The following is a 27,704-nucleotide window of genomic DNA, read 5'->3' as shown; positions in this document are numbered from 1 at the left end:
CAGGTCAGGAAGCAACAGTTAGAACTGGACATGGACCAACAGACTGGTTCCAAATAGGGAAAGGAGTATGTCAAGGCTGTATATTGTCACCCTGCTTATTTAACTTATATGCAGAGTACATCATGAGAAACGCTGGGCTGAAAGAAGCACAAGCTGGAATCAAGATTGCCGGGAGAAATATCAATCACCTCAGATATGCAGATGACACCACCCTTATGGCAGAAAGTGAAGAGGAACTAAAGAGCCTCTTGATGACAGTGAAAGAGGAGAGTGAATAAGTTGGCTTAAAGCTCAACTTTAAGTTAGTTTTCAGAAAACTAAGATCATGGCATCTGGTCCCATCACTTCATGGGAAACAGATGAGGAAACAGTGGAAGCAGTGTCAGACTTTATTTTTCTTGGGCTCCAAAATCACTGCAGATGGTGATTGCAGCCATGAAATTAAAAGATGGTTACTCCTTGGAAGGAAACTTATGACCAACTTAGATAGCATATTAAAAAGCAGACATTACTTTGCCAAGAAAGGTCCGTCTAGTCAAGCCTATGCTTTTTCCAGTGGTCATGTATGGATGTGAGAGTTGGACTGTGAAGAAAGCTGAGTGCCGAACAATTGATGCTTTTGAACTGTGGTGTTGGAGAAGACTCTTGAGAGTCCCTTGGACTGCAAGGAGATCCAACCAGTCCATCCTGAAGGAGATCAGTCCTGGGTGTTCACTGGAAGGACTGATGCTGAAGATGAAACTCCAATACTTTGGCCACCTCATGAGAAGAGTTGACTCACTGGAACAGACCCTGATGCTGGGAGGGATTGGGGGCAGGAGGAGAAGGGGACGACAGAGGATGAGATGGCTGGATGGCATCACTGACTCGATGGACATGAGTTTGAGTAAACTCCAGGAGTTGGTGATGGACAGGGAGGCCTGGCATGCTGTGACTCATGGGGTCACAAAGAGTCAGACACAGCTGAGCAACTGAACTGAACTCAACTGAAAAGTTTGTTACAATATCACAAAAGCCAAGTTAGTTATGCAAGGTTCTAACAGAGCAGTGGGCAGGCTATGAGGAGGAATCCAACTACGGAGATGAAACTGACTCGGACACACTGCAGGGGAGCTGCAGACACTCCTCTCCAGTGTGTCAATAAACGATGGTGTCCCCTGGGAGACTCACAGGTACCTGTTTGAAGGCCCTCTCCAAAATCCACATAAAATTGAGCAAGAGCTGTTCTGCTTCTCTCACTTTCCAAGCAAGGTCACTTCTAAGGCTCCGACTACTTTCAGAAGCTCTGCTGTTTCTTCTGCCGCATCCTTGCTCTAAGTGTGACTTACAGCACAGCAGGTGGAAGGAACATGTCACTCAAGGCTTCCTCTCTACAGGTAACCCTACACAAAGGTTCTCTACACAAAAGTCCCATTAGATGCTAAGCTACAGGGCAAGTGTCGGCAAAAAAGCTGTCTAAAGAGCTAATGAACAAGATGGTAAGTGAGAATTAATATGTGGAGACTAAATAAGGGGAATTTTTCATTATTGTGTAAATTAATAAAATGGCTAATAGAAGGACTGATGCTGAAGCTCTGATACTTTGGCCACCTGATGCAAAGAGCCGACTCACTGGAAAAGACCCTGATGCTGGGAAAGACTGAAGGCAGGAGGAGAAGGTGACAACAGAGGATGAGATGGTTGGATGTCATCACTGATTCAATGGACATGAGTTTGAGTAAACTCTGGGAGTTGGTGATGGACAGGGAGGTCTGAAGTGCTGCAGTCCATGGGGTTGCAAAGAGTCGGACACGACTGAGTGACTGAACTGAACTAAAGTATATATTTAAAACTTCATGGGAATAGATACTGGGAAAGATTGAGGGCAGGAGAAGGGGACGACAAAGGATGAGATGGTTGGATGGCATCCTTGACTCAATGGACATGAGTCTGAGTAAACTCCGGGAGCTGGTGATGGACAGGGAAGCCTGGTGTGCTGCAGTCCATGGGGTCGCAGAGAGATGACTTAGCGAATTATCAACAGCAAAATATACTGCTACCACTTAGCCTTCACAGTTCGGCACTCTCCCAACAATCTAAATATTTCTTTAAGAAAACTACCTCAAAGGATGATCTTTACGTAGACCTATTCCAAGTATCAGATCACTGGAATTTCTGCACACTGACGACAGGGTAGGTAAAGCACTTATTTGCAAGAACAAGATGGAGCTCTGTCTTCAGGGATTGATGCTCTTTTCATCTGAGAAGGAAGCTGGTGCCTTCTGGGTCGTGGGTTTTGCTGTGTTCTGAGCTAGAGGCTGATGGATAGACTCCTGATTAGAGCTTAAAGAATCTGGACTATACGATGGCAATTCCATCCTTTTTATTCTCCTGATAGAAATTAGAAATGAAAAGCTGATTGCCATTCTTGTTCAGAAAGTTGAAAAAGGGAGTTTAGAGTCTAAAGAATGGCAATAGAATTGGGAAGAAGTTGGGCATCACCAAGATATGAGGCTGTGAAGGACTTCCTCCCTGAAACCGTTTGGAAGTACTGTGGGTACTGTCCAAGGTGAGAATGTCTTCTCACTCTATCTGTAGAATTCCCCAAAGATTCAAACATCAGTTTCTTCAGCGATCACAGCAATTAAACTAGACGTTTCTTAGCAGATGGTCCAAATAAATGAATCGACCGTTGGTGAAATTTAATGGTATTTTCCATGTCAGAAAAGCAAGTGAAAGGCTTTAGAATGAGAAGATTTTGTAGGCATAGCATTCAATCTCTTGGGTCAGAGTCAAAGACAGAAATTAAAAGTGATACTAGCACCAACAGGTTATAAAACAAATCTGAGCTTAGAGGTTGTTGTTGGAGTTTCACTAAAACTCTGAAACAGGCTGAACAGAGGGCAAAAGAGAGTGGAAACAGTGTGTGTGAGATTGAGAAGCAGACTGAGATGAGCTGCATGTCTCGGTGAGTTACTCAGTCTCTCATTTTCCTCTTCTACAAAATGCAGATGCTAAAAAATATTTGCCTCACATGGCTATTGCTAGGATTAAATGAGATAATGCAGCAAAGCACAATACAGTGTTGGGAAGATGACAAGTATCCAAAGATGTTAGCTAACCTTTCTTATTAAATATTATAAGTAAATTAAGTGACATTATCAAGGGAGCTTCCCTGGTTGCTCAGATGGTAAACCATCTGCCTGCAATGCAGGAGACTCAGGTTTGATCCCCGGGTTGGGAAGATCCCCTGGAGAAGGGAATGGCAACCCACTCCAGTATCCTTGCTTGGATACTCCATGGGGTCCCTACAGGCCATAAGGTGGCAAAGAGTCGGAAACGACTGAGCGACTAACACTTTCACTTTTTTTTCATATTTCTAACATATAGTATTATGTTTCTAAACAAAATTATGGTAGATTTGTAAAAGCACAAAAAAGTATGTTATTTTTACCCCACTGCACAATGAAAACAAAAAGAATACACTAGTCTAAATCATGCATCACTCAAAATTCCACACAATTTTGAAACCGATGGTGTTGCTAATTGTTCTTTCGTTCACAACACAAAAGAGACAATTCTACAGCAAATTGAATGTTTAAGTCTCTGCAATAATCTGTCTCATGCTGATTATAACCTGGGGTAACACTTCCAGAGGTTTTCACTGGAATACTGTATTGTAAATGAGACCATGCAACCTATTTTTAGCAGAACTCCCAACAGGGACACATGCATGTCGATAAAAAATAAATACCAGCACTTGATCATAATACCTCCATTCTGGCCAAACAATCTTGCTAATAATCCAGAGTATTCCAAGGAAACCAGGTCAGGACAGGGCAAGACAGCTCAGGTGGATCCTATTCCCTTCCCAAAGGAATCAGTAACTTTTTCGGTACATGCATCACAAATTAAATCTACCATTCCTAAGGGTTAATTCCCAATTAAGTCAGCAGTGAGGACTTGTCCAAGGTCAAGGCAAGTGTCTTAGCTCCAGCATACCTAAGTTCGTCCATCTCCCTCTTCTTTTTCATCTCTTCCTTTTCTCTCCTTTTCATTTCCTGAATCTGGGCTTTCTTCTCATTTCTCTCTTCACGGTCTCGGCATTCTTTCTCTGCCTCTAGGTCTGGGAACCGCTCCATTTTGGTCTTTTCTAATCGGTTCAGGATCTCATTCACTTTCTTCTCTACTGTCACAATTTTCACCTTTGATGGAGACGTAGGAAAAAAGATACTTAAGTCTTTATGGTTTTCCCCTCCCCCTCAGAATAGGGCAGAAGCTTTCCTCTACCACCCAGGTGGAGTCCCTTTAGGAAACAGACATGCGGATCCCTCGACAGTAGAGACAGAGACCCCTCAGCACCAAGACACCCCTCAGCATGAGGGCGCCACCCCTTCCGGTGACGTCACACTCACATCCTTCTGCCTGTGAAAGCCAATCTGGCCCACGTCCATGTCGGCTGTCTTCTTCAGGTTAGACCACGGGGTGTACACCACATTAACATTGTTCATCTTGCAGCCTGCCAAGAGAAACTGTCCTCAGCATGTGGGCAGGAGGACACCGGGCAATGAGTGCCCACACCCATGATTAAGTCACCATAATCCAACAGGGGAAAAGGGTGAGAATGAACGAGCCACTGAGCATTTCAAACCACAAAATATTTTGTCTTTTTAAAAAAGCAGCTCCCTACAAAGACAAATGGTAAAGCCCACAAACAATTCAAGCTAAAGTATTCCAAAGGAAAGCAGGGGTCTAGAGATCAGCTTCAGGGACTCTGAGGCTTTCTAAAGTTGAACAACATTTACTATATGTGTTTTTAAAGAGAAAAGGGCCACACAGGTTTTCTCAGATTCTCAAAGGAGCCCTTGACCTAATGAAGATTAAGCAGCAAGATAAAGGAATTCGGGAGACAGGATCCTACCCGGCATTACCACAAACCAGCTGGTTCACTTGGGGAAAGTCCCCATGGCTCCTGGAATCTTGTCTGAAATATGAGGAAGCTGGACCCGTTTAGTAGTGTTCCTGAACGTCTTTCACCAAAGAAAACATGTCAAAGCAATCGAAGCAAAGATGCTCTGGATAAAAGGGGTGCCAGGAACCCCGTTCACGCCTCCTATGCCCTCACCGCCCCCACTTCATGTGCCCCTCTGTGCCAACAGCCTCCCAGGCAGCTCTAAGAATCCCAGTTTAGTCACTGGTCCAGTGCTCCCTAAGGCCCTTCTGAATTTGACGGCGATACATGTCAGTGTTTACAGTCAATGATCACACACAATGGGGAAGTCTGGGGAACACAACCCTATTTAAACGATCAATGTTAACATCACCAAAAATGAGGTAAACTGGCAGCAGGTACCTCCTGACTGTAATGCACAAGGCTTCACTTGCATAGTAGTCCTGCCAGAAAATTTGATCCTACTGAACAGGAAGCTCACTTGCATAGTATTCCTGCCAGAAAATTTGATCCTACTGAACAGGAAGCATCACACCAACCCAAAGTGGCCTCCACTCTAAAAGTGTCAAAGTCCTGAAAGACAAAGAAGTGTCCAGATTAAAGGCGACCAGAGAGACCTGACAAGAATAGAATACAGGATCCTGGATCAGGAAAGAGATGCTATAAAGGGACAGAAGTGGGACTACTGACAAAACTTACATATGGTCTCTTTATCAGGTAACGGTATTCTCCCCATGTTACATTTCCTGAATTTAATCACTGTTAACACAGTTACTTTAGGCAGTGTCCTTCTGAGGACACATTGAATGGTCATGATGGCTATGATTCTTTCAAATGGTTCAGCTAAAAGAAAAAAAAAACCATTGAGTATATCATAGGGAGAGAGCAAACAAATATGGAAAAACTCTTGACTCTAAATGAAAGGCAGATGAGAGCTGTATTTTTCTTGCAACTTTTCTGCAGGTTTGAAATTTTTTTCAAAATTAAGTTAAAAAAAATCTCCATATGCAAGGCACTGTGGGAGATAGAAACATGGCTCACACAATGGATCCTGTCCTCTAAGATTAAAAGAGGACAGATAAATACATTTGTTTTTTGTTAAGCCACTAAGTTGTGTCTGAGTCTTTGCAACTCCATGAACGGCAGGATCCAGGTTTCCCTGTCCTTCACGATCTCCTGGAGTTTGCTCAAACTCATTTCTGTTGAGTCAGATAAATAAGCTCAAGTAAAATGAGATGCTGTCAGGTGATACTGGAAAGATATAGGTAAAGCACTAAGGCAATTCAGAGAGGGCAGAGGACACTCGAAGATGGAAAAAGGGAAAGATTCCACAGGAGAGGTTAAGTTCCTTAATTCTTAATTGTTTAATCTCGGCTTCCTCATCTATAAAATGAAAATAACTTTCTTAATTCAGTAGAGTTGACAAACGAATAATGTGTAATGTTTCTGGCACAGTGCCAGACATGTAATTAACATTCAACGTTAGCTGTTCTATTATAACGACTGTGTCCACCCTCAGCTTTAGCTCGGATCCAGACATGTGATGGCTGAGCAGGAGTATAACAGTGAGGGCAGAGGGAACAATGTAAGCAACCGCACAAGGTGGGAAAACAGCAGATATTTGCTTTGGCTGGAGTGTGAGATACACAAAGGAAAACAGAGTCTGTGGTCAGATCCGAGATGCTTAAATGCCAGCTTAGGAAGTCTGGACTTAACCGTATAGACAAGGTGTGGGGTGTCATGGAAAGTGTCCAGGCTTTGAGACAGTTTAATCTGGCAAGAGATTATAAAGTGAATAAAGAAGAGGCTGACCAGATCCCGTGAGGACAAACAGCATGGGAGGTGGTCAGCCAGGGAGGAGAATATTTTAAGGACTCAGTGACACAGAGGGAGTGCACTCAGCAGATCTCACAGCAAAGACAATCTTCGGCAGCCCTCAGCATCCATTGCTCTTAACTCCTGACAGTGCGATGCCTGGGCTCAGCTCCTTCCTCTGCTGAGTGAGCCTTCCCGGGGGCAGGCTGAAGGGGGAGGTTAAGGACTCAGTGATCCAGCGACTTCTCTTTTCTGTTTTCTCTAGAACTAGTAAACTACAAAGTGATTAAGGAGAAAGAGGCTCAGCCAAGAATAACAAGGCCAGGGCTCTTTGCTCTTGTAACAAAGTTGCGTCTGCCAGCCAGAGGTATGGGAAGGGGACAAGAACAGTGAAAGGTTGCAACACACAAGGAAAGAGGATGATGACAGTCTCGATTTTTATTATTTTTATTTCAGTAACCAGAGATCTTAACTGGGAATCTTAAGAGCTTGGTTCTACTCATAAAAATGGAATGTCCTAAAATCAATTGCAATTTAATGATTTATGGAGCTGAAGATGAGCGGGTCTACAGGACAAGGACAAGACTTCCGGTTTCTTTGGCTAGGCCCCTGACCCAGGAAAGCAGCCTGTGTGAGATCTGCAGGCTAAAAGGTGGGGGAGGGGCTCATTTCCAGCTCTTCTCAGTAATCACCGACCTCTGCGACCTGCTGTCAGCTCTGTGTCTGCCCCATGCTTATCTTCTATGTAAACCATATTTTTTCTCAACACTCTGGATCGGCCCTCAACTTCAAATGAACCCAAACTTACCTCAACCCTATCTAGGTCCATGTCCTACAACTAAAATCTAGTCTATCAGCTCAATCCTTCTTAGCAGAACACCATCTCCCTACTCTCCTTTATAACTGCCACCTCCACTCCATTAATTGTCCTTCTTGACCTACACTGACCATTGAAAAGTTAAATCTGGTACAGTAGAACTCAACAGGCACCAAGCCCATTATTACAGGTCCTACTTAAAACCCGGAGGCCAAGTGTCCCAACACTCTGCACGTTGGAAACATCTGGAGAGCACTATAAAAATACTGACTCTAACGTATCACCCCACACCAATTATTTAAGATTCTCTGGGAGATAACAAGAGTGGATTTGATATGCATAGGGAGAAAAAAGTCTGTAAGGAGAGAAGAAAGAAAACGCAGGAAAGAGCAAATGGGAGACTTGAATTCTAGAATGTATTGAGCTGGCCAAAAAGTTCGTTTGGATTTTTCTATAACATCTTATGGAAAATCCCAAAAGAAGTTTTTGGCCAACAGAACAATAACAAATAACGAATATAAAGATATGCAACAGCATTACAAATAAAGACCTGAGACACATTTATCGCCTGGCTTTTAATATAACATTTCCAAATGTCTTTTCACAAATAACCTTAAGGGTAGGCAAGTCTAGACAACTTTCTATTCAAGGGAAAGAAAACAGGGTTAAAAAAAAAAGACTTCAGATGGGCCATGAACATTAGAGGGGTGGGGAGATTAGTCTTCAGTTCTCTGACAGGCAGCGAGATTGCCATCTTAACAAAACAGGGGAAAGGCATATTATATACATGTTATTCTCTAGACTCAAGCCAAAGTCAGTAACATGTTCTCTAAGATGTAATCCATTTCAGACACAAAGTGTGTGAGTTCTGAAAACACCTCTAGGAAAACTGACCTTGAATGCTATTGGCCTTCACAAGATGGGCACAGTCCATCAACACCTCCTTTGGAATATCTTCTATTTTCTCTCCCTGAAACACAAAAATAAACCAAATGGCTCATCACCTTGTTTCTGAGCAATACTGGAGCACTTTTATATGGCTTTGCTACTTTACTAGGCACAATTTTATTAAAAGCAAGGGGCTCTTCAACTGTATTTCAAGACACTGAAAAATAAAGTCAGTTATGGAAATGTTTAAGAGAAGGCAGTAATATGGAAAATACTGACACTTAATAGGTAAATAAAAAACAGGGTATGAAAAGAAAACCACCAAAATATTAAGCATTTTTATGTCTGAGTAATTTTTTCCTCTTTCTTCTCATTCATACTTTTAGAAACCTTGTGGAAAAGTGATGTCTGTTTTTGACAATGGGAAGATTTCTTAGCTGAGGTCCCTATGCCCTCCCTCTCAAGAGCCATCCCTCTCAAGGGCTTCCCCGATGACTCAGACAGTAAAGAACCCGTCTGCAATCCAGAAGACTTGGGTTCAATCCCTGGGTTGGGAAGATCCCTGGAGAAGAGAATAGCAACCCACTCCAGTATTCTTGCCTGGAGAATCCCACGGACAGAGGAGCCTGGTGGGCTACAGTCCATGGAGTCATAAAGAGTCAGACATGACTGAGCGACTAAAACACACACACACACACAAGGCATCTTACAGTTGTGGGTCTCAATCATCTGGTAGGTTATGTACCCTCAGCTTTAGTCAGGAACCAAGCTCCTGGTGTGTGACATATAAACTTCCACCATAAGGGAGAAAAAAATATCGATTCATTCACTTTATAGATACAGTATCAAAGTCAAAGCTGAATAAGCGAAGCCATTCCAAAGGAGCAAAAGCATGTCAGAGGCAAGAGCTGGTGGAAATCAGCTCAGCACTGGCTGTCAGGCATGGGATTACAGAAGCACTTCTGTCTAAGAGTGAAATGTTTTATCTACCTAAATATTTGAAAAATTAAGTTTATTCTATTTTTATTTTTTTTTCCTCTTAATGTTTCAAAATGGGACTCTCTCAAATACCTAAATTTTGACCAGAAAGTACTTAAACCCTATCTCATCCTGTGAATAGACTTCTTCACTTAAATACAGGATTCTGAATTTACCAACTTGATTAACACAATGTCATCATCATGAATATCAACCACTACACTAGGCTACAATATAGTGATGATGATGCCTTCAGGGACTTCTAACATTCATAGAAGCTGACTGACCCTATACTAAATACATCAAATGAATACTAAAGTACAAATTAGGAACCACTTTAGGAATATTCACTTTTTGAATGCTAGGAACACTCAGTAAATAGCCATATGAAATGGATAGTATTATTATGCTCGCCTTACCCATGAAGAAAATGAAGCTTACTGAGGTTTAGTAACTGGGCCAAGATCCTCCATGTCTTGTAAATGTCAGAGCCCAGAGATGAACCCAGGACTAAAGTCAAGCTCTAACAACTGGCCCCAGAGTACAGTGCTTATGGAGTTTTTGTGGAAATGTTGTCTTGGCCCTTAATATCAGGTTATGTACCAACAGTCCTCCTTACTACCTAGAGCTACTGCTATTCCTAAAGCAATCCCCTCTTCTTGTTTTGCTATTTCTAATAAAATGAGCAGACCAAATAAAATAAAATCATTTGGCTTAGTATTATGCATTAAGTCAGAGTAAACAAAATGCATGGAGAGTCTAAGGTAAAGGTCAAAATTTTGACTGTAGGCTTTGCGCCATTGGTGTTAATGAGATAAGAAACCTCTTGATAAGTGAGATTTTTCTATAGGTTTTCAAAAAATCAAAGAAGCATAAAGAAAAAACCAAACACTTGATGAATATCCATAAGCTTTAAAGTCTGGGTTGAATTCACCTGAATTTGACCAAAAAAACCAAAAATGAATAAACACATATAGCACTTAGCAAGTGCCAGGCACTATTAGAAATGCTTTAGTTGGGACCTCCCTGGTGGTCCAGTGGTTAAGACTCTGAGCTCTGAATGCAGGGAGCAAGGGTTCAATCCCTGATTAGGGAACTAAGATCTTGCCTGTGAAGCCAAAAAAAAAAAAACAACTTCAGTCATGCTAGGTCATTTAATCCTTACAATGACCCAGTAAGTCAGGGGCTGTGAGCTCCCTTTTACAGCTGAATAACTTGCTCAGAGATGCATAGCCGGTATGAGCAGAGCCAGGATTTGAAGTCAGCAGTCCAGCTCCAGTCTAGTCCAGCTCCCAAGTCTAGGTTCTGAATTACTTAGTCTCACTGCATCTCCAACGCTTACTTGGTACCTACTAATTAATATGAAGGATTATGGCCTTTACTTTTATGACCAGTAGTCATGTATGGAAGTGAGAGTTGGACTATAAAGAAAGCTGAGTGCTGAAGAATTGATGCGTTTGAACTGTGGTGTTGGAGAAAACTCTTGAAGAGTCCCTTGGACTGCAAGGAGATCCAACCAGTCCATCCTAAAGGAAATCAGTCCTGAATGTTCATTGGAAGGACTGATGTTGAAGCAGAAACTCCAATACTTTGGCCACCTGATGCGAAGAGCTGACTCATTTGAAAAGACCCTGATGCTGGGAAAGAGTGAAGGCACGAGGAGAAGGGGATGACAGAGGATGAGATGGTTGGATGGCATCAGTGATTCAATGAACATGAGTTTGAGTAAACTCCGGGAGTTGGTGATGGACAGGGGGGCCTGGCATGCTGCAGTCCATGGGGTTGCAAAGAGTCGGACATGACTGAGCGACTGAACTGAACTGATAGCCTTTACTGCAGGAGATCAACCAGGTAGAATTTCCTTTAGGAGCACAGATTTTTATCAAGCACAATTATGGGCTTCCAAAAGAAAATGAAACGGAACTCCTGTTCAGACAAGTACTAACTGGTGGTAAGGTGAACTTGGGACTATCACCATTATTTCCATTTTCTGACACAGCAGAATCCAAAGGAAAAAACTTAATCTGAACTGAAAGGAAAGTTGGGAATACCATTCTTTATTTTCTCTAAACTTAAAATAGTTTCAGAATGGCAAGAAGTTGCCTAGGAAAATTCAGAATTTTGTTCCAGCACAGAGTTCACAAACGTCTTATTTTTTTTTCTTTTTTACAATACTGTTCTCAAAAACACAAGCAGAATAAGTAAAGGTGGGCTAGCATGTTTTATCTGGTTAGTACACTGAGAAGTAAATATTATCAGCATGATGAATATCATTTTTTATTTATTAAAAATAGTCAAAAGGTTGCTCTTAAGTTATAAAACCCCAAAATGTTTTTGGAAAAACCTATACATATTAGGTAGCATTTTAAACCAGCACAGTATTTTCAAAGGGCAATCTGGCATAAAAGGAGTCACTAAAATATTTATATCTTTTGACCCAATAATATGCTTAAAAAAAATCAAAAGAAAAAAAAATAGTTCATAAAAAATATTTCTTGTTGGGGTTTCATAATACTGAATGCTGTAAACAACTTATATTCTGACAGGGAGCTTTCAAATTAACTGTGGCATACTGTCAACTCGAAGCAGCCAGTCAAAACAATAAATATAAAAATTATACGGTCACGTAATACAAACAACGAGGGGATGCCAAGGAGGAATGCAAACTGAGATGAAAGAATCTAAGTGCATGACAAATATCAATGAAAGGCATGGGGGAGAAAGCAGCTTACAAATAACTTTGAAAAACAGCATTTTGAATGGAAACTGTAAGGCAGAAACCAAAAATAATTGCACATAAACACTGTACTTTAGCTGACAAAGTTGTTTCTTATTGAGTATACAAGTCACCAAATCTGAAACCACTTCCACATAGATTGGATTCAAATAAGCAAATGATGGTGGATGGTGGGAGCCAGGTCTGCTTTCCCATTGTCTAAGAAGGAAGTAATAATAAAGGAGCAAGGAAGGAAGGAGAGAAAGGCCCCCGGAGTAATGGATTCACCAGAGACATCAGTAGGAGCTCATGTTTCGCTTACTATAGGTACAGAAACAATTATTCACACAAATTACCAACATGGGTTAATATATATGTGTACATATTTCCTCGCTCTGTCACGTGAGAGGGCCTAGAAGCAATGCCACTCCAGTAGCAATGAGCACTCCCAGAGTCCAGGTCTTGGTTTCTAAATACCATTTCTCAGTAAAAGAACCAAGGTTCTTTGGAGAAATGACTGATTCTAGGGCTGGAGCAGGGAAAACACATGAGCCTGGAGCATCTAGCAGTATCAGAAAGTAAGGAAGGGCTCCAAAACCAAAACGACAGGAGCATGTCAGAGGAACACAGGAGCAGAGGTGGGAGAGTCAAAGCAGGCACAATTTTAGCCACAAAATGCCACAGTCCATACTGACATAATTAAATGACTAAAACAAACACACGCGGGGAAGAGACAAACCTTTACAGAAGAATTCCAAACAATACATGCAGATACTCCCGACTCTAGGACATGGGACTTAATTCCATCCTCTCCCTGCCTCAGTACAGGATGGGCTCAGTGACTTGCTTCCAAATAATGAAGTATGGAAATGGGGAGAAATGCAACTCTCTGGTGGAAAAACCCGGCAAACATTACCCTGGCCAGGAGACCAAGGTTGACAGCATTAGTGCTAAGTCCTGTGAACAGACGTACCCCTGACATGATGGGGTGAGAGCACTCCACCTCTGTGCTGTTCTTTCCCTAAACCCATAACTCCAGTCTAGTCTGGGAAACAGAGCGCCATTCCATAAACGACCTGAGTGGTATTTCCCAAACTGTCAAGGTCATGACAAACAGAGAAAGAGTGAGAAACTGTCGCAGGCCAGAGACCAGGCAGACGCGACAACCAGACCGCAGTGTGGGATCCTGGACCAGATACTGCAGCAGAAAAAGCACGTGAACGGAAACACTGTAGAAATGGAGACAGAGCCCCGAGGTTACTGAACAGAGCTGCACCGTGGTTCCTGAGTTCTGACAGATCTACCATGGCCATGGAAGATGTGGGCAATGGGGAAAGCTGGACATGCATGGACGGGAGCTTGTGCCACCTCTGCAACTTTTCTGTACATCTAAAATCATCCCCAAACACATATATAAAAAAGCAACACACACAACAATTATCTGTACCCTGTGATTCAACTGTACAAAATATATGGATATAAAGACAGATTAGAAAAACGGTTTTATGTGACTGGGGAACATGGAATCTCTTCCCTTTACTATGATAATGCTGTTTTAAACCTCCTGAAGAAGCCCCGGCTAACAGGGACATGTCCCTTGGTAAGACAGGAGAATCACCAGTCTGAGAAAAAGGAACCACAATGCGATCTCCCCAGAAGACAGCAAGTCCAGCAGTGTCAACTGAAAGGACAGGGAGAGACAGCAGGGGTGACATACAGCCACCTCAGCTGGCAGGACAAGACAGTGCTTCTAGCCGGAAAGTACGTGCTGTGTTCCCCTTCCAAACCTCCTTACCAGACTTGCCCTTCGTGATTTCCTAGGTGAGGGGAAGACATCTCTTCATCTGCTAGTTTGTAGACTTTTGTACATATTTATTACTCTAAGCAATTTATTAAAAAAAAAAAAAAGACACAGGAAAGGCAGGATGCTCACCACTAAAAAATTTTGAATCCATGTTTAAATCCAATTACCTTATGCAATCGAAGGTACACATGAGCCGAAGAAAGTTTGTCCACATGAAACCTACAAAGAATGAAAACCACTTTTAGCAAGAGGTACAAGATAACCATCTCCTCAGGTCACCTGCGTTGAAAGCACTCCAATCCAAAAATATGAATTCAGTTGCCTATTGCATGCTGAGCACCACGGTGAGCAGAAAACACAGCCAACCACCTCCGAAGGCCTCACTTTCAGCTGGGAGAGGTGAGAAAATCATGAAGAGTTCTGCAGCTGTGCAAGGCTAAGTGCCGAGATGAGCACCGGAGGTGACGAACATGAAATGCCCAGGGAAGTGTGACTTTTCAAGTGAAAAAGAGCTATCAGTGACCCAAGGATTCACTAGTGAACTGAGATCTGGAGGGTCCCAGGCTGAAGCATGGGATGTACAGCAAACATGGGAAAGGAATTTTAGGAGAGAAGAGAAGGGAATGAAAGAAGTCATCAAGACTCCAGGGCTGCAAGCCTGGGCAACCTGCAGGGCCACTGACAGACACACCTCACAGCTGGAGAGGGAGCCTCATCCTTACAGTGGATGAGGGAGCCCACTCATCAGCCTGGGAAGGATGAGAGGTCTGGTTTGGGACATCCTGAGTTTCAAGCAATAGCAAAACAATCCAAAGAGAATGTCAATCAGAGACAGAAGAGTCAGGTAAGGACTGAAGCAGTAAGTGGACCACCTCCCATTAGGGGTCAGACTAGCAATTCATCCAGCAACTATACTCCAGTAAAAATAAATTTAAAAAGAAAAAACAAAACCAAGAAAACTCCAAAACCCAATTCATCCAGCCTTACATCTAACAATGACACTAATACTCAATTCCTGGGAAAGCATGGCTACTGCCCTTTATGATGTTGTTCTAAAAATATCAGAATGCCCTCTCACTCCCTAAGTCCTGCATTTACCTTTCATTAAGGCTCTATCATCCATTAATTTAATCAAATCTTTTAAAAATGTCCTTTTTTCATGTAACCCAACATTTGGGAATTTTAAGTTATTCACCTTTAGAAATCACCAAGTGAGGTGGATCTCTCTTCCCAACACCCAAAGATGACTTCAGAATGCTAGCAAACAATGGTAACACACAGCTGTCACTCCTGATTCTGTTAACTTCAGTTTTCTGTTCCTTAGTCCTTTCCTTTCAAGACTGAAGAATGTTCAGTAAAATTTTAAGGGGGCAACATCATAGCCCCTTATGTATTTCTCTAGATATTTTATTAGCATTAAAGGATTTTTTTAGAACTGAAAATGGCTACACATTTATACCCAGTCCAAGATGTAGACAGTGTGATTCTATATAAAGGTCAAGATTATGCTGTTTGTAATGCCCTCTTTAAAAAGATTAAGCATCTTGCTAGTGACTTTGACTACAAAAGTTTTACACATTTTTTGGCAGACTCTGATGACTCTAGGTCTTGCTCCTCACAAATACTGACAGCCAGAAATGAACACAACATCTTGGTTTATTGTTCCTCTTCAGGTTCACTTAGTCATTTGCATTCTCATGTAAGAGATTCCTACTGATTTTCTCCTTCTGCTCGGCACTGTCCAGCCAGAAAATAAGCTTCTTGAAAATCTAGAAATGATATCTCACTACCCTGTTTCAGGATATTAGAAAAATACCCCATTTGTAAGCAAGCTCAATTGAGAAAACTTCTCCCATTCCAATTTAAAGTTCTCTACTTACAACAACTCTTTTCTACATACCCACAGTAGCTTGACTATATTCTGACTTCCCTTAAAGGTCCCTGATGTGGAATTTTGTCAAGAGAAATACATAAATAGTTCAACATACATATATACTGGGTTCAAATATAGGCAGTCAAAGTACTAAAACACACAGAGGAATACCACTGCTGATCTACATGAACTTCAGGCTTGTAGGTACACCTCTGCAAAGGGCAGGGGAAATGTATGGATATTCAGGGCTTTGGTTGAAGTGTAAAACAAACAAAAAGTCAGCTCTGTAAACTATTTGGAGCAAGCTTCCTTAACAAACGTCCCAAATGCTCACTCCAAATTTAAATTATGCCCAACTAGTTCCCTAGTTCTCTCTCTCCCGGTTACTTTCCTCTCCCTGATTAATCACTATCACCCTTCACTGAATACAGAGACTAGACACTTGAATATGTGAGATCCCTAACCTGAGACTGTAGAGAAGCAGAGCACCCAAGGCTGGGTAATTTTACTTCTTCAAGTGGGGTCTCTGGATATATTACTCATTAGGGAGTCTGGAGGCAGTAAACGCACACTTTATTTTCCTTTGTTTAAAAAGAATTTAGGGACTTTCATGGTGGCCCAGTGGTTAAGACTCTGCATTTCCAATACAGGGGGTACAGGTTTGATTCCTGGTTGGGGAGCTAGATCCCACATGCCTCATGGCCAGAAAAACCAAAAACATAAAACAGAAGCAATATTTCAACAAATTCAATACTTTAAAAATGGTCCACATCAGAAAAGAAAAAAGAAAAAAAAATCTTAAAAAAAAATGAGTTCAGTTCCATTCTCATTTAATCCTAGAAAAATTCTTTGCTTCCAAGCGCTGTAGGAGGTTTCCTAGTATAAACTCAGATGTTGACATTCCCAGAGGTTCAGTTCCAGAGTCTACGTCAAGGTGACCCAGGCTGAAAATCTGCCCTGGAATGCAGATCAACTCATTCATTTTTCACATGCCTCAGAATGTTTCCAGAATTGACAGTTTATGAACTGGAACAGGTCTTGAAATTTAGGGCTATGCCAGCTCATATCAGACCTCGAATAGCTTCTGGAAGTACTAGTCGATCACTTCCAACAAGACATTAAATCTCAAGATTATTAATATTAAGAGTGTTGAAATGGGTATCGAGCATCTGTAGACACCAGTTCGGTAAGTGCATTCCAGGAAAGAGTCAACCTTAATGAAATGAAAAACCCAAGTCATAATACATGAGATGTAGGCTGAATGTTGGAAATTTCTCTTCCACCCACTTTTTTTCTTTTAATGTCAGGTAAAAGGCTGTTGTGAATTGCCTTTCATAGTGCATCTGAATATGTAATCATCTCTGCAGGTATGTCTGCCCCAAACCTTACAGCAGGTAACTACATAACAGATATAATCATTCTTATCTCTTGCATGACAGATCTGGAGATCTCTGGGGCTTCATTGTGGTGGTCTCAGCCACCTACTCTGAGGAGACACACAGGCGGTAAAAGCAAGCCTATGTTCCGAAGACCTTTGCAGTCAGGCCTGAGGTCCATCTCTGAGACCTCCTTCCCAGCTAACGTGGGACTTATAAGTGAAAGGAGCTGGTGGTCAGCATCTTACCACTGAACAGTCATAAACAAATGGCAAACCATGAGTTCTAGTTTTAATCACAGGAGTCAGGCGGTTGGCCAAGTCTCAGAAAGTAAATAATGATCTGTAAAGAGCAGAACCAAAATTTGTTACCTACCAAATATCTTCAGGCCAGCCATACTTGATCAGATCTTCATCTGCAGAGACAGAAGAGAACAAAGAAAAGGAAACAAATAAGAAACACGATATACGGTTCAGCACAGAGAGATACAGCCTTAATAACTTTAAATTTTATTACTTTGTAAGAATTTTAAATGCAGTACAATCTATAAAAATACCTAATCACTATGTTGTACATATGAAACTAATATAATATTTATTCTTAAAATTTTAACTCAGTTTTTAAATTATTCTTTGGTTCTTTGTTTTTTTTTTTTTTGGCTATGCCATACAGCTTGCAGGATCTTAGCTCCTCAACCAGCAACTGAACCCAGGCTCTGGCAATGAAAGTGCTGAGTCCTAACCCTGGACTGTCAGGGAATTCCCTAAAGTAATGTTTTAAATCAACTATACTTCAATAAAAAATAAATAATTTTTAAATAAAATGAAACTGTTCAAAAAATTTTTTTTTGAATTTTCCATCATCAAAGCCTCTTTGAATTACTCTTTTCTTCATTAAGAGACAGAAAAAGTTCTGTAGAAAAGACTGGTATTTTTTCCCTTCCCAACTTACAGTAAACTTTAGTGTATTTCACTTAACCTTTTTTTAAAAAACACTTTTAATAGTTTTTACAACTGGACAATTATAATCATGAAGTATTTGTTCAAAAGGTGAAGTGAACAAAGGTTAAGTATTTGTTTAAATTGTAAGTTTTTTTTATTGTTTTAATTTTAGCCATACCACATGGCTTGTGGGATCTCAGTTCCCCACCAGGGACTGGGCCACGGGCCACGACAGTCAAAGTGCAGAGACCGAACCAATAGACTGCCAGGGAATTCCCGTGTGTACATATTTTATTTCAATATATACCTCCAATGAATCACATCAATAATTAGTAACTAATTATGTTTAATACAGAAGCATTACTTGGTATTGATAGTAGACATAAAGATAAAAAAAGGTGAACAAAGTGATTCACATATGATGATTTAAAATGTACTCAAGTAAAACAATAAAATAAAATAAAATGTACTCAAGTATAATCTATCTAACTTGAATGAGGTATTTATTGTCCAGAAAAGCAAAAAGATGATAAGAGTACCCTCTCTGATGAGGGCATTTTAAACAAATGCATACACCTTGAGTTTTCTGAAGAGTTTTCTGTAAGTGCAAGTAGAAAGTTGAGCAAACCTCCAACAAGTAATCAGAAAGATGAGAAAAAGGAAATTATAAAAACCTCTTTCATTTGGGCAATGTCTGGCTCCCTGGTGACACCTGCTGGCTAATAAGGAACATATCAGAAAGCTTTTTTTAGTGAAAGTAAACTGTCCAACTTAAAATTCCTTTTTGTTCTATCCAGTCCTTTGTCAGAAGTCGTCAAGACTATTAGAAGTAAATGTGAAGAGCTAGGCACAGTAGAGAACATAGCACCTGAAAAATGTAATACCATTTTAACAGCAGACTAGGAGAGTGGATGACTCTAAAAGTACCTAGGGAAAAAATGTTCTACACAACAGATTTTTTTTCCTACATATACTTTAACAACAGTGAAACACCACTCCAATGAGGTCCGGGTAGAATCTAAATTTACATCTGTAGGCATAAACTCTGTATCTAGATTTATATCTATAGGAAGAAATTCCTACAACGGAGGTTTAAAGGATTCCACAATCCATATTACTTGGAAGTAGTAGAGAGAAGTTTGAAAGGAGAGAATGTTTGTATTGACTAATTGACAGAGAGATCTGTCTGTAATTAAGTATTGTATTATCCTGATAAGCCCTTCGCACAGCACTGGACAAACACCAACTGCAGGAATACAACTAAAAAGTGTTTCAGATGTTCACTTGGGGCGCTATTGTATTTGTACACCCTTTTGATCCTATAATGTCACCACTAAGAGTACATACCCTACTAATTAACACTTCTTCAAGAATTGATGCTTTCAAACTGTGGTGCTGGAGAAGACTCTTGCAGAGTCCCTTGGACTGCAAGGAGATCAAACTGGTCAATTCTAAAGGAAATCAACCCTGAATAATCATTGGAAGGACAGATGCTGAAGCTGAAGCTCCAATACTTTGGCCACCTGATGTGAAGAGTCAACTTATTAGAAAAGATTCTGATGCTGGGAAACCTTGAGGGCAGGAGGAGAAGAGGACAACAGAGGATGAGATGGTTGGATGGCATTACCGACTTGGTGAACATGAGTTTCAGCAAACTGCAGGAGATGTAACTGTGCCTTATTGCTCAGTGTAATACAGGGAGGTATCAGCAGCATCCTCAGTTATGTTCATCAGGAGGATGCTATGAGAAAATTTACCCAGGACATTCATGGATTACAAGGAGAAATATAAAACTCAAGTTTTAATACATTGCACACTGCTTCTCCATCAAGTCACACCCAGAGTCAATGACATAAATTCATTATAAGGAAAAAACTATTATTAAAAATGAGTTATGGTTTTTTTCTCTTGGCTAGGATATGACAGTCTTGCTTATACTGGGTCTACTTAAGATTATAGCAGGGTTCAAAACTGTTGTATAGATCTGATTTATAATATAGTTATATAACTATCACACCATATTTATAATGTTATATACATTTTATGTGATATATGTGTGTGTATATATATATATATATATATAGATAAAGATACATATGTGAGAGTGGTCAAGAAAGTTTCAAAACACTGTTCACACGTCAACTCAAAGAGAACCATCTTCTGCCTCAAAAAAACCAAGATATGTTTCTCAGATGAGGTAAAAATATACAGAAAAGGATCTTTGCAAAAGTCCAAGCCACAGATTATTTTTATTTGACAAAAACTAGCAAAGGTTAACTTCTGATTCCTATCACCCCTAAATCAAATGATACCACAAAACTATGTAAGTTCCTAATCAGCAACAAATGGTCTAATTCTCTCAATTATCACTTGATACAACTACATTATAAGAAAATTAATCATTTGGAATTCCTTCTAATGGGTTACAGTAGTTAACTGAAAACCCATCCAACAAACCATGGAGAGAAAAAGCAATTAACACTTACCTGCTGGAAATTTCAAAATCAAATGCTTTTGAAAACTTACTTTCATATTTATCCTTTCCCATGTAAATAGTGTAAGCAGACGAGTTAACTAAGACAAAACAAAAATAAGACATAGTTAGGTAACATCATTACAGACACACCTATTTGGTGGGAAAAACAAGGGACAAATGCTTATGACAGGTTGGCAAAACATGGCTGGTAGGCCAAATCCAGCCTTGTTTTTGGACAGCCCTTGAGCTCAGAATGATTCTTACATTTTTAAAGGGTTGAAAGAAGCAAAATAAAGAAGAATAAGCTAGAGAGACTGTATGTGGCTTACAAAGTCTAAAATACTGACCATCTGTAAAACGTTGACCAACCCTCTTAAAAATGGCTGCTTTCCTACTTTCTCAGGGAGGTAGCACAATGCAATTCCAGTTCCATCATCTACTTTTGCCTTCTTCAAAAAAAAAAATATATATATATATATGTATTTTTTTTTCCCCCCAAAAAAACCACTCAAACTCATCACCTCAACCATTTAAAAACAGGTTCCTATACCTAGGTAAGGTTTATCTTTCATGATTTGATTTAGTTGCATTCCAGGGTGCTGCAAATCATACCTGGCTCCCTACCACATTCAGGGGAAACATGGCTCTCAAGCTTCTCATCAGTGATCCTGAACCCTGTTTATAGAATCACCTAATTTTACCCCAGCTCCCCTTAAAACCAATCAAATCCAAATCTCTGGGGATTTTTTTTTTTTTTAAAGATCTATTTTTATAATGATTTCTAATGTGAAGTCAGTGTTAGGAACTCCTACCCTAAATCAAACTGGATATTCTGGGTATGGCTTACCTTAGAAATGACATTGGCTTTCCTGAGCTAGTGTGTTTTGCTGTGGGCTCCTCCATCTGCAATCAGTTAGGTTTTGTAATTGAAATCCTAACTGGGTCCTGAGTTTTTGAGCAAGTCTACCAAAATCTTTTAGACCCCGTTTGGATCTAGACTCCTGAATTAACAGCCACTGGGTCTCTGTCTACAAAGCCTGGCTGACAGGTGTTAAGGCTGGGCTAGGTGGTCTGCTGGCTGTCGCTCCAAGAGCTGGAACTACTCTATTAAGTGGACCTCTGAACTCTTTCATTTGTAGATTCATAAATTCAGGGTTGCCTGTACTTTCCGAATGAAAAGCTCCTTAAATGATCAAGCATAGTTGCCCTTCTTGGGAACAGAAGACTCCCAATTCCTTCAGTGAGTAGTTATGATGACTACCATCCATATTACTTGGAAGTAGTAGAGAGAAGTTTGAAAGGAGAGAATGTTTGTATTGACTAATTGACAGAGAGATCTGTCTGTAATTAAGTATTGTATTATCCTGATAAGCCCTTTGCACAGCACTGGACAAACACCAACTGCAGGAATACAACTAAAAAGTGTTTCAGATGTTCACTTGGGGCGCTATTGTATTTGTACACCCTTTTGATCCTATAATGTCACCACTAAGAGTACATACCCTACTAATTAACACTTCTTCAAGCAATGAAGCTCTTCATACAAACTAAACAGGCGTTAATTAAGAACTATAGAACACACAAACAAAATGCCATGGATCCATTAAAAAGAAAGAGTAGGTGAATAACTAGCAGAACAGTATTTCTGTGTTATCTATGAATAGTAAGATTCAATCAGTTAAAAAAAATTGTACATATAAACATGCTTACATATATGTTTCTAATATACACACCCATTTTCTTTATACTATGGAAGGATATATATATATGTTTAACTGTTAACAGTGACCTTACCTACTTGCTTACAAAATGTTTAGATGGGTTTTGTAATCAGAAAAAAGGTGGTTTTTTTTGAGATGACTGAAGTAAACACAGCTGTCTCTGCAGGGCAAGCTAGCTAAACTCCTGCCAAGAGAATGACAGATGATGGATGGCGGACCTATAAAATGAGGTGGTTAATAACATAACTGCTACAACCCCAAACTGAGAGGCATTCTACAGAATAATTTTTCAACAGACAGTGTCATGAGAGACAAAGACTGAGCAATTGCTCCAGATCAGAAGACTCCAGAGAGCAATGAATGACAAGAGAATGCAACAATTGATTTGCAGCTTTCTTTTGTGATAAATTCATTACTAGGACACTGATGAAAACTGGATAAAAGTTGCTGATTAGGTAATAGTATTGCTGCAATGTTAATTTCCTAATTTGGATAATGAACAGTGCCTTTTGATAACAGAATATCCTTGATTTTAAGAAAAATACCCTGAGGTATTTAGGGGTAAGACAAAACTTAAAGATGGTTCAGGAAAAAAAAAAAAAAACCTGTGAGTGTGTGTGTGTGTGTGTGTGTGCGTGTGCAGAGAGAGAGAGAGAGAGTGGGGTAAGGGGAGATGGAAAAAGTAGAAAAAGGAAAAGAAGAAAGGGAAAAGGAGATAAGGCATATGTGGTAAAATGTTAGAATTTGGGGAATCTGAGAGAAGGCTATAAAGGAAATCTTTTAATATTCCTGTAACTTTTCTGAAAGACTGAAATGTTAAAATAGAAAATAAAATTTCTTTTAAAAAGGAGCATGACTTCTGAGTAAGAAGTCTGAATTAAGCTCTCCTCCACGGCTTCCCTGATAGCTCAGTTGGTAAAGAATCTACCTGTAATGCAGGAGACCCTGGTTCGATTCTTAGGTCGGGAAGACCCCCCCCTCGCCCCCCGCCCCGGAAAAGGGATAGGCTACCCACTCAAGTATTCTTGGGCTTCCCTTGTGGCTCAGCTGGTAAAGGATCCGCTTGCACTGTGGGAGACCTGGGTTCGATCCCTGGGTTTGGAGGATCCCCTGAAGAAGGGAAAGGCTACCCACTCCAGTATTCTGGCCTAGAGACTTCCATGGACTGTAGAGCCCATGGGGTCACAAAGAGTCTTTCTTTAGTTGCTAACTCAACTTTAGTTGTTGTCTCCTTGACACAAGTGAGCGACTTTCCTTTTCCATGTTAGAGGGATAAAGGAAGAGTAAACTGAATTATTCTAGTACTCTTGTAACTCACCCAAATAATGTGATTAGTATGAGAACTAGTTTTCTTGAAGATTCCTGACTCACATGTAGCAATCAACCCAACTTCTGAGGCGTTGTGATAATTTCATAATTTACAGAACCATCTATATTGAGATGGACACTGGTAAAAGGTACTAAAAACATAAGTGAACTTAACGTGCTTAATGCACTAACATGTGCAGGAATCCATAAATCAGAGGGTCTTGAATGCGACACTGAAAATACAGCAAAGTTAATGTTTCCTTAATCTATTATGGGAGCATGAAAGAATAAGCAGATTTTAGTCAGAGATACTAATTTTAAAAGAGAAGGCAAAAATTTTCTATTGCGATTTCCAGCCCATTTTTTTTAAGGTTTTTTTTTTTTTGCAGTAAACCATCAGTTGATTGAAAAGCTTGGCTATCTATACAAAGTCATTTCCTTAAGATTCTGTATGTTCAAACTGTTTTCTGTACTGGAATATGTAAAAAATTTTACTACTATATTACTCTGCAATTTTAAAAGCTGCACAATTGTAGGTTTATTAGACTTAAGAGGCCAAACATTTTTCCGACAAGAAGCAGTTCTGATGCTGCCATGGAAGCCAATGAGAAAAAAATAACCCACAAACCAGCTGAAGCCCTCTGCTCTATTAGGGGCATCTCCGTGTTTATGGCTGGCACTCAAAGAATTTAGAATCGCTTTAAGGAGAAAAACGTAGCCTGTGTAAAATACGTTTAGTACCTATAAGTCCTGCCTCGGGCTTCCCAGGTGGCTTACTAAAGAATCCACCTGCCAATGCAGGAGTCAGGGGAGATCCTGGGTCAGGGAAGATCCCCTGGAGAAGGAAATGGCAACCTACCCCAGTATTCTTGCCTGGGAAGAGGAGCCTGGCGGGCTATAGGCAGAGCCTATATATATAGTCTATATATATATATATCTATATATATAGTCTATATATAGAGTCTCAAAGAGTCAGACATGAGTTAGCAACTAAAGAAAGACAACAACATGCCCTGCCTATATTTGTCATTCCATTGTTGGACTTGTATGGATAACTATGTTGTCAAGGACTCCCGTGAGTGGGGAAGCTACAAAAAGATGCTTCGGTTATATTATGACAGAGGGGCAGAACAGGACAGCAGATAAAAATGCAATTAGGAGCCTATAATGATTTTCAGGCTAGTTTGAATTTTGTTTCTAGCAATTTTAATAATATGGATAAAAAAAAAAAACCGAGCACACAGAAACAGAGAAATAGCTTATAGCACACTGTGGAAGCCTAAACTATTGAGAAAAATGAGATGTGACAGTGTGATGGAGTAGCAGAGGAGGGGCTCTGTGAGTTACAACTTTCCTGGGCTTCAACTTTCTCAAATCTAAAGAGCAAGTACCACCCTGTTCCCACCCACATAACCACCATGTTGTTAGTTTCACTTAAATCTCACCTTTACCAAGGAGGCAGAGAGTAGCAATAGAATAGAGTCCTGCTATAAGTCAAAAAAATAGCATTCATTTATTCAGTATTTATTGAGTTACTATTAAGAGCCAGGCATTATGCTAGTGGAACAAGGAGGTCCTGAACCTGCCCTCAACGGGCTTACACTCTATCTCAAGCAGACAAAAGTTTAACATCATATGATAAGTGCAATGCTGAAAGTATGCATTGTGTTAAGGGGATTCCCCCAAGAGATATACCTAAGCAATCCTGGGGTGGGAACAAGGAAGGAAAGGCATTTGGAAAAGATAGGCGAGAGCTGTCTCTGGGGAGAAGCAGCTAACTGGGGGATTGATTTAAGGCAAAGAGAAAAATATAAGCAGAGAAACGAAGACACAGCAGTTCCTGGGAACTAAACACACCCTTTTCTTGCCTGCCAAAGACAAATCAGAAACTATCATGTCACTTTTCAAAATCTGGGACATTAACTCTGCCCAATGAGTGGCTGTCTCGCCACTCCAGAGTCTTTCGGTAGCATCCAAACCCAATAGCCCTTTCCCGGAAGGGTAAAGCGCACTTTCTGTAAGGTAGAATTGTTGGCAGGTGTCTCCCTTCTTACCAAAGAGCAGCAAGATTAAATGTGACGGGGGTGGGTGGGGAAGAGAAGACTTCACGATGGTAGGGTGAATAAGTCCACAAACTGCCTAATTCCAGGTAGCGACAGGTCTTTCTGATTGAGGGAAAAGAAGATCGCCCGGAGTCAAAGAGAGCACAGAGGATGGTCCCTCTACGCCCCCTCCCCGCCAACCAGGCACTGACGAGGAGGCACACTGGGAGGACTGGGACGGACACGGTGGAGAAACCATCAGGACGAGCGAAGAAGCACCCACTGCCGAGAAGGCACTTAAGGACCAGGCTAGCGGTGGCCTCGAGGTCTCGGCTTCGGAGCCCCACAGTCGAGGTAGGGACCCGGAAGGTTTCGGCGACCACTCACCGCTACTACTGGTGAAGTAGAACACCATGATCCCAGCGGCGGTGGGACAATTAGAGCGCCCAGCAGCAAGATTCAAACCTGGAAGCTCAGGATACCGGAAGCGCGGAGGCCGCGTTTCCCGGAACTGCTCCACGCACTTCCGGCTGACGTCAGGTCGCGTCATAACGCCGGTCGCCGGCGCCATCTTAATTTGGCCGTGGAGGAGGTGTTGGCGCGCCCTTACTTGGGGGTCAAAGGAAAGAGGATGGAGGAAGGAGGATTGGTGGGTGGAAAACGAAGCGGGGGAACTAAAGAGAAAAATGCCATTGCCTGGCTTTATTTTTAGAACCTACACCCTGTGGGCTATCAAGTTGGTTTCCTTTGCCCCTTTTCACCCGCATCTGGGCTCCTCAAAAGTAGAAACCTGCCTTCTTCACCGCTACGCTTTCACTAAACTAATCACGGTACTTGGAACTTAGTATAGAAGCTCATTAAATTTTGAATGAACCCAAATTCCTCCACTATTCTCATTCTAGCTCCATCACTTGTTGGGCATTTTAGGTTGCTGCACTTAGCTGCAAAATGAGGATGAGTGGAGCGGTTAATTACAGGTTATTTTGCCGGGGTTTAGTAAGTTAATAGGTGTGAAAGGTTTAGGACGTGGTGAACACGCTAGAATAAGTGAGTTTCACCGGAGGCAATATGCCTCTCTGCGTTTGGACTTGTACTGTTCTACCTTTAAATCCAAGATCTGCCATCTGTTACCTACGAGACTGAGGGAACCTCAGATCTTCCGGCTGTAAAGTGGGAATGATCTGACTCAGTTCCCAACAGCACTTCGCTTTAACCTGATTATTTATATTATCTTATTATGTGAAGTTAAGCGCATCACTTAACTAAAATTTTTTAGAACTAAGAAATGTGCCAGGGAGTGTACTCGGAGCTGGTACACAAAGATAACAGTAGCTAATAACAAAATTCTCCAAGCCAGGCTTCAGCAATACGTGAACCAAGAACTTCCAGATGTTCAAGCTGGTTTTAGAAAAGGCAGAGGAACCAGAGATCAAATTGCCTATATCTGCTGGATCATCAAAAAAGCAAGAGAGTTCCAGAAAAACATCTATTTCTGCTTTATTGACTATGCCAAAGCCTTCGACTGTGTCGATCACAATAAACTGTGGAAAATTCTGAAGGAGATGGGAATACCAGACTACCTGACCTGCCTCTTGAGAAACCTATATGCAGGTCAGGAAGCAACAGTTAGAACTGGACGTGGAACAACAGACTGGTTCCAAATAGGAAAAGGAGTACGTCAAGGCTGTATATTGTCACCCTGCTTATTTAACTTATATGCAGAGTACCTCATGAGAAACGCTGGGCTGGAAGAAGCACAAGCTGGAATCAAGATTGCCGGGAGAAATATCAATCACCTCAGATATGCAGATGACGTCACCCTTATGGCAGAAAGTGAAGAGGAACTAAAAAGCCTCTTGATGAAAGTGAAAGAGGAGAGTGAAAAAGTTAGCTTAAACCTTAACATTCAGAAAACTAAGGTCATGGCATCTTGTCCCATCACCTCATGGGAAATAGATGGGGAGACAGTGGAAACAGTGTCAGATTTTATTTTTTTGGGCTCCGAAATCACTGCAGATG

General features: G+C 40.9%; 1 protein-coding gene across 4 annotated transcripts in view; it reads right to left on the bottom strand.

Annotated features, from left to right (window-relative positions):
* Positions 1–26,202, bottom strand: part of CCDC25 (coiled-coil domain containing 25) — a 34,320-nt gene extending 8,118 nt beyond the window's left edge. Inside the window, exons 1-7 of one of the 4 annotated variants that reach the window (XM_043890913.1) lie at positions 26,073–26,202; positions 20,665–20,712; positions 17,573–17,612; positions 14,116–14,167; positions 8,457–8,532; positions 4,395–4,498; positions 3,982–4,184 (exon numbers count right to left, since the gene is read on the bottom strand). In XM_043890913.1, coding sequence (XP_043746848.1) covers positions 3,982–4,184; positions 4,395–4,498; positions 8,457–8,532; positions 14,116–14,167; positions 17,573–17,612; positions 20,665–20,712; positions 26,073–26,100 — 551 coding nt within the window. In that variant the 5' untranslated portion in view covers positions 26,101–26,202. Of the gene's footprint in view, positions 1–3,981; positions 4,185–4,394; positions 4,499–8,456; positions 8,533–14,115; positions 14,168–17,572; positions 17,613–19,485; positions 19,508–20,624; positions 20,713–26,072 lie in introns of those variants that run through there. The other 3 variants (XM_043890914.1, XM_043890915.1, XM_043890916.1) reach the window with 3 other exon arrangements.
* Positions 26,203–27,704: the final 1,502 nt, after the last annotated feature.

This window comes from Cervus elaphus, chromosome 29, assembly GCF_910594005.1.
Source record: "Cervus elaphus chromosome 29, mCerEla1.1, whole genome shotgun sequence".
Classification (NCBI taxonomy): Eukaryota; Metazoa; Chordata; class Mammalia; order Artiodactyla; family Cervidae; genus Cervus; species Cervus elaphus.
This window is presented reverse-complemented; position numbering and strand designations above follow the sequence as displayed.